The sequence below is a fragment of the Dipodomys merriami genome, unplaced genomic scaffold, assembly GCF_024711535.1.
Source record: "Dipodomys merriami isolate MVZ:Mamm:240054 unplaced genomic scaffold, mDipMer1.0.p SCAF_64, whole genome shotgun sequence".
Taxonomy (NCBI): Eukaryota; Metazoa; Chordata; class Mammalia; order Rodentia; family Heteromyidae; genus Dipodomys; species Dipodomys merriami.
Window position 1 is genome coordinate 1,474,881 of NW_027206224.1, and position 5,921 is coordinate 1,480,801.

The 5,921-nt window shown below is 37.6% G+C and overlaps 1 protein-coding gene across 6 annotated transcripts in view; it reads right to left on the reverse strand.

The window, feature by feature from the left end:
• Nfat5 (nuclear factor of activated T cells 5) overlaps nucleotides 1-5,921 on the reverse strand; it is a 95,567-nt gene that overhangs the window by 88,584 nt on the left and 1,062 nt on the right. For 4 of the 6 annotated variants that reach the window (XM_070004693.1, XM_070004692.1, XM_070004689.1 and 1 more), the window contains exon 2: nucleotides 4,593-4,646. The exons of the other annotated variants lie outside the window; for them this stretch is intronic. Coding sequence is in view for 3 of the 4 variants with exons in the window: in XM_070004692.1 (XP_069860793.1) it covers nucleotides 4,593-4,646 (54 nt within the window). In the remaining variant the exon portion in view is untranslated. The remainder of the gene's footprint in view (nucleotides 1-4,592; nucleotides 4,647-5,921) is intronic. 6 annotated transcript variants of the gene reach the window in all.

Genomic DNA, 5,921 nt, shown 5'->3' on the forward strand with positions numbered 1-5,921 from the left:
AAGCACTCTACCACTGAGCCACCTTCCCAGCCCTGAGAATCAGTTTGAAGCCAGCCTCTGTGACACTCTCATCTCCAAAAAGCCAGAAGTGAAGCTGTGGCTCAAGTGTCACAGCACTAGCCTTGAGCAAGAAAGCTCAGAGATAGCACCCAGGCCTTTAGTCCAAACCCCAGAAATGGCACAAAGGAAAAAAATATATATGTGACTATGATCTCTCTCTCAATAATCAAAATATAAACATTTTCTGACTGCAGCTAGCCCTGGATAACTGAAACCAAAGAAAGTGGGAAAAAAAAAGAGGGGAATATTGTAACTTGGAATTTAAATAAAAGAGCTTTTCTAAATGTTGAGACCTTTAATTTAAAAAAAAAAACTTAAAAACTTAAAAATTATTCTCTCCAAAAAAATTACTGTAAGAAATTAAGACCTAAAAAATGAGAAAAAATCCTATGTTTATAGACAAAACAACTCAATACCAGGGCTGAGGATATAGCTCAGTGGGACAGCATCACCACAAAACAAAACAAAACAAGTGATGTAAATTGAAACTGCTCAAATTAGCCTACAGATTCAACACAATTACTATGGAAGTTATATCTAAGTTCTTTGCAGAAATTGTGACACTGCTTCTCTAATTTATACAGAATTCCCAGAACACTAAACAGTCAATACAATCTTACAAAACAAAAAAGTTGAGCCAGGTGATGTGGCCCATGCCTATAATCCCAGAAGTAGGTGACTCTTGATTCTGAGGCCAGGTAGGGCAGTTTGAGACTCTATCTCAACACACCAGAGCTGGAGGTGTAGCTCTGTACTGATAGAGTAGTTAGGCCTTGGATTTAATCATCAGCTTGGTGGGAGATGGAAGATGACAAGAGAAAGGTTGAGACAGGTGGGAAGAAGATACAAGCATATAATACAACACTCTGGAGAATAAGGAAAGGATCCTAAATTTGACGCCAGCCTAGACTGCATGGTGAGGCACTTATAACAGCAAAAAAATAAAGTTGGAAGGCTCATAATTCCAGATTTAAAAACTGGTAGATACTAAGATAGGCTAGACATACAAATGAAAGAACCAAGGGAGGGTCTGGAAATTATCACATACATATATGCCCAACTTATTAATACCAAGAACACTAAGACCATTCAATGGAAAAACAATAGTCATTTCAACAAAAAGTGCTGAGACAGACGAGTATCTACACACTAAAGAATGAAGCACTCCTACCTCACAACATACCAAAATTAACAGAAAACAGAGTAAGGTGTGGAAACATATTTAGAATCCCAGCACTCAAAAGGCTGAGATAGGAAATTAGTGAGTTAAGGATTCAAACCTGAGTCTAAAAGAATGGACTATGTGTTTTTACAGGATATAAATACTGAAAGCAATAGCTGCTTGCCATACTGTTGAAAGAAGGGCAAGGGAGCCACAAGAAAGTTTACTGAGTAAGTTCGAATATGTACTCTTGAATAAAATCGAATTACTGTGAAAATTAATACAAGAACTGAGTATATAGTGGTACATACTGGCAATCCCAGCCCTGAGGAGGCAGAAGTAGATGTAGGAGAATCCCAGGCCAGCCTGACCTACACACAAAGTTCCAGGCCAGCCTGGGCTACGTAAGGACCCTGTTGTGGCCTTCAAAAGATATTAAATCAGTAATGCACAATTATTTATACATGAAGTGTTACATACAATATTTGTTTTTAAATAATCCAGCATAGGAGAATGAAAGAATAAAAGAAACTAGCTTGGTAATTTCTAAAGCCTAGAAAAAGGCATGAGGAATACATTTTATTCTATTTTTATGTATTCTTTATCTGTCTAAATTAGAGGTTAAAAATAACAATAGGATGGCATAGATTCAATACTTCATTAAACAGCCAAATCACTTTTTGTCATACCTGTGTCAAAAATACCAAAAAAGAGACAGCTCACACATGTAATCCTAACTACTCCAGAGATTGAGAACGGAGCACTGAGGTCTGAGGCCAATCTGGGCAGAAAGGTTCAAGAGACCTTATCTCATAAGCAATCCGCAAAAAAAAAAAATTGTATGAGGTGTTGCTCAAGTGGCACAGCATCAGCCCAGCAAACACAAGACCCAAAGTTCAAATCCCAATCCTACCAAAATATAAAAAAGTAATAATTTTATAAAGAAAAGAACATGACACACTTAAGGCATTGCTTTTTGGCTGGGAAGGTGGCTCAGTGGTAGAGCGCTTGCCTTGCATGCATGAGGCCCTGGGTTCAATTCCTCACACCACATAAGCAAAAAGAAAAAAGCCAGAAGTGGCGCTGTGGCTCAAGTGGAAGAGCGCTAGCCTTGAGCTGAAGAGCTGAGGGACAGCGCCCAGGCCCAGAGTTCAGGCCCCACGACCGGACCCCTCCCCCCACCCAAAAAAAGACATTGCTTTTTATATGCAATCTTATAAGGGCGGTCTTAAATAGTTAAGCATCTTCTCAACCAAACCAAAAAATTTGTTAACAGGTAGATTTAGGCACAAACATGTAAAGATACATATTAGATGCTTGTACTTCCTATAACTCAATAAATTTTTTTAAATAATAACACCTTTTTCATTTCTTTCTCCTGCTTGATAAGCTCCATGATTATGACACTCTTGTTTGTTAGCCAGGAAATGGATTGGTCAGGACAAATGACTCTACAACACAGAACAGGAATAAAAACCCAGCTAGAGCCAGGTGCTGGTGGCTCATGTCTGTAATCCTACTCAGGAGGCTGAGATCTGAGGATCTATATTCGAAGCCAACCCTTGGCAGGAAAGTTCGTGAGACTTTTTTTTTTTTTTTTTTTTTTTTTGGTCAGTCCTGGTATTAGTCTTGAGCAAAAGAGTTCAGGGACAGCACCTAGGCTGAGTTCAAGCTCCCAAAACAGTGCAGACGCATACACACAAACACACACACACCTAGCTACCTACCTAGAGATTGGTGGCTCTCACCTATAATCCTAGTAACTGAGGAGGCTGAGCTCTGGAGGATCATTGTTCAATGCTAGCCTAGGCAGAAAAGTCCAAAAGACTATAAAATAACCACTAAAAAGACAGGCTAGAGATGTGGCGCAAGTGGTAGAAAGCCAGGTAAGCAAACAAGCACAGCAGCAGGCCTGAGTTCAAACCCAATACTCCCCTCATCCCCCAAGAAGAGTAAACATTTTCTGTTTCACAAGAAACATTTCTAAACCTTTCTCTCTACAGACTATAGTTTTAAGAATATTTAAGTTTCAGAACTGGAGACATGGCTCAAGTGGTAGAGCACCTGTCAGCTGTGAGCAAAAAAGAAGGCAAGAATAAGAAGCCCTGATTTCAAACCTCAGTACTGGCACCAAAAAACAAAACAAAACAAAAAACTACTTTGAATTTTGTTCATACTAATGTATTTTATATGTTCTAAATTATACTGTCAAAACAATTTAGCTGATTCGAAAGGAAAAAAGCAAGTTTATTAAGCCAGACACTGCCTATATTAGGCATTTTAATATACATTAGCTAACTAAACTTGAAATATCTGTTTCTATAGAAACAATATTAAAGTTTAGAGAACTAAAATCACTTGCCCCAGGTCAGAGCCAATATGTTGCTAAATTGGTATTCAAACTAAAGCTCAATTATAACACCCACTTTTCCCCCCACAATGCTTACTGGAGTACCTCTAAGGAAGGAAAAACCTATACCCAAGTCAAACTTGAATTCTTATGGCCTTATTTAAGTGGGTCATAAAATGCCTAAGTTACTGGTTACATATATATATATATTTCATAGTGACAGAACTTGGCTTTGGATAAGGAATACTAACTGAAACACAGAAAGCATTGTTTCTGCTGCTGTGAGCCTTTTTTTTCCCCCAAAGTCTCTTAATTTCAGCCTATTTTTTCATTTCTATAATATCCTTGTTACCCAATACGATGATTATAAGATTCAAAGATGATAAATGTAAAATCTACAAAATCTATAAAAACAAGAGTATTTAATAAAGTGTTTACTAAAAACAAAGTTTCTATAATAATTTTCAGCTGTTTATTTTACAGAAAGTAACATTTTCAAAACTTTCTTAAGTTCCTTTTTTCTACACATAACTTAATTGTCTTGTTACTTAGCTTTTCTTATCCTTAAATATAGTGCAACAGTAGTAATATCAACGCTATCATAAATAAATAATATACTTTGAAATACACAGAATTTTTTAAATTCAAAATTTTCAAACTATGTGTTTGGTGTCACAATCATAATTATTAATCCATCTTAACGTCTGGGCCTTTGCACATTTAGTTTGTATATAAAAAGATAGAATTAAGATCTGGAATTCTAAAGTAGAACACCCAACACATAATTTTATATGATTTTTGAGAATTTTTTTCAAGCCTTTTCAAAGCAGATTCCACAGCCAATAAGCACTTCAAGCACAGCAACAAAATCCACTGAAATATTTAGCTGCTCTAAAAGAAGGATCAGGCTCGTTAGGAAAAACTACATTGTGTGAGTTTGCAAAGTTTCCAGCTTTCCAATATAAACTAAGAAAACCTTTGCATACTAACACAATATGCTTTAAAATGCACTTTGCTGACCTTCCAATAGTCCAGCTCTATGAAAATTCTGTGATGGGTGTAACTTCAGAGAATCTGAAAAACACAAAAAGCATTAAGTACTTTTTATGCTGAATAAGAAAAAAAATGCCAAGTATAGCATACATCTCTTACATAACTACCATGTATTTTTGAGAGCTAAAGCCCATATTTGTGAATTTATTCACTGCAAAAGGTCGAGTGCTTCCACACTGTTCTCCAAGCTAAACTTAGACTTTGATAAAGTATTTGTTTCATGGAAAATTATCTGAAGATTACTGCTCAAATGGTGTTAGTGTCTTTATTTTTAGCACCCAATTGTACTACATTAGTCCTAGTCTAAGAGCCATCTCTTGATAGTGATTCTTCCTCCTGACACTCAAAACTACGATATTTCAAGACTACTTCAGGTAATATCTGAAAAACATCCTATCGGATGGTGACTGCCAACTAAAGCCATTAGAGCAACAGACAATGGCTTCAGTTACTAAGTAGGACTCTGTGTACAAACTCAACAGTCAGTCTATGAAGTCCAGTGCCTTCCAGTGAAAACCATGTCATTCTAATTCACTTAAATTCAAATTTAAATGTGAAGCTGGAGCATAAAATCAACTGAATAGATACATGAAACCCAAAACAAGAGGATTGCTGAAATTTCTCAGGAAAGGGGTTCACAGTGTCACATACTTAATCTTTAAGATAAAATAAAGAGCTAACCCAGTTCCATCTCTTGTCCTATGCCAGGGTAAAAACTGATCGATGCAGTGAGCGCATTTTTTGTGAGATGCCCCTTACACTGAGAACCTGTTTTGACACATTCTTGTGTCAAGTATAGGAATTTGACCCCAGTAGGGATCACCTCAAAGAGTTAATATTTTAGATGATGGGAATCCCCTGCAGGCCTTAGCCAGCAAGAGTTTTTAAATGGGAATCTCTGTCCAGTGAGTGCCCCCTCTCTGCAAGGAGCCCTTGAACGGCAAAGAGAAAATTCTCAGAGGACGGCGTCTGTGCCTGAACCTGGCACTCCAGGGAGAGAGATGAGGAACAAAACTAATCCAGAGAAAAGCTCCCCAATCTTTGTAAAAAAAAAAGAGAGAGAGAGAGAGAGAGAGAGAGAGAGAGAGAGAGAGAGAGAGAGAGAGAGAGAGAGGGAGGGAGGGAGAAGTAAGTTTATTCGAATGCCACGGAGGTGGCAAAAAAAAAAAAAAAGAAAGAAAGAAGAAAGAAAAAGAGAGAAGAAAATTCGGGCCCTTTCCAGCAAGAAGATGACGAGGAAAGGAAGAACGCCTGGGTCGAGGGGGGCCGTCCCGACAAGGGGAGGGAGTGGACTAG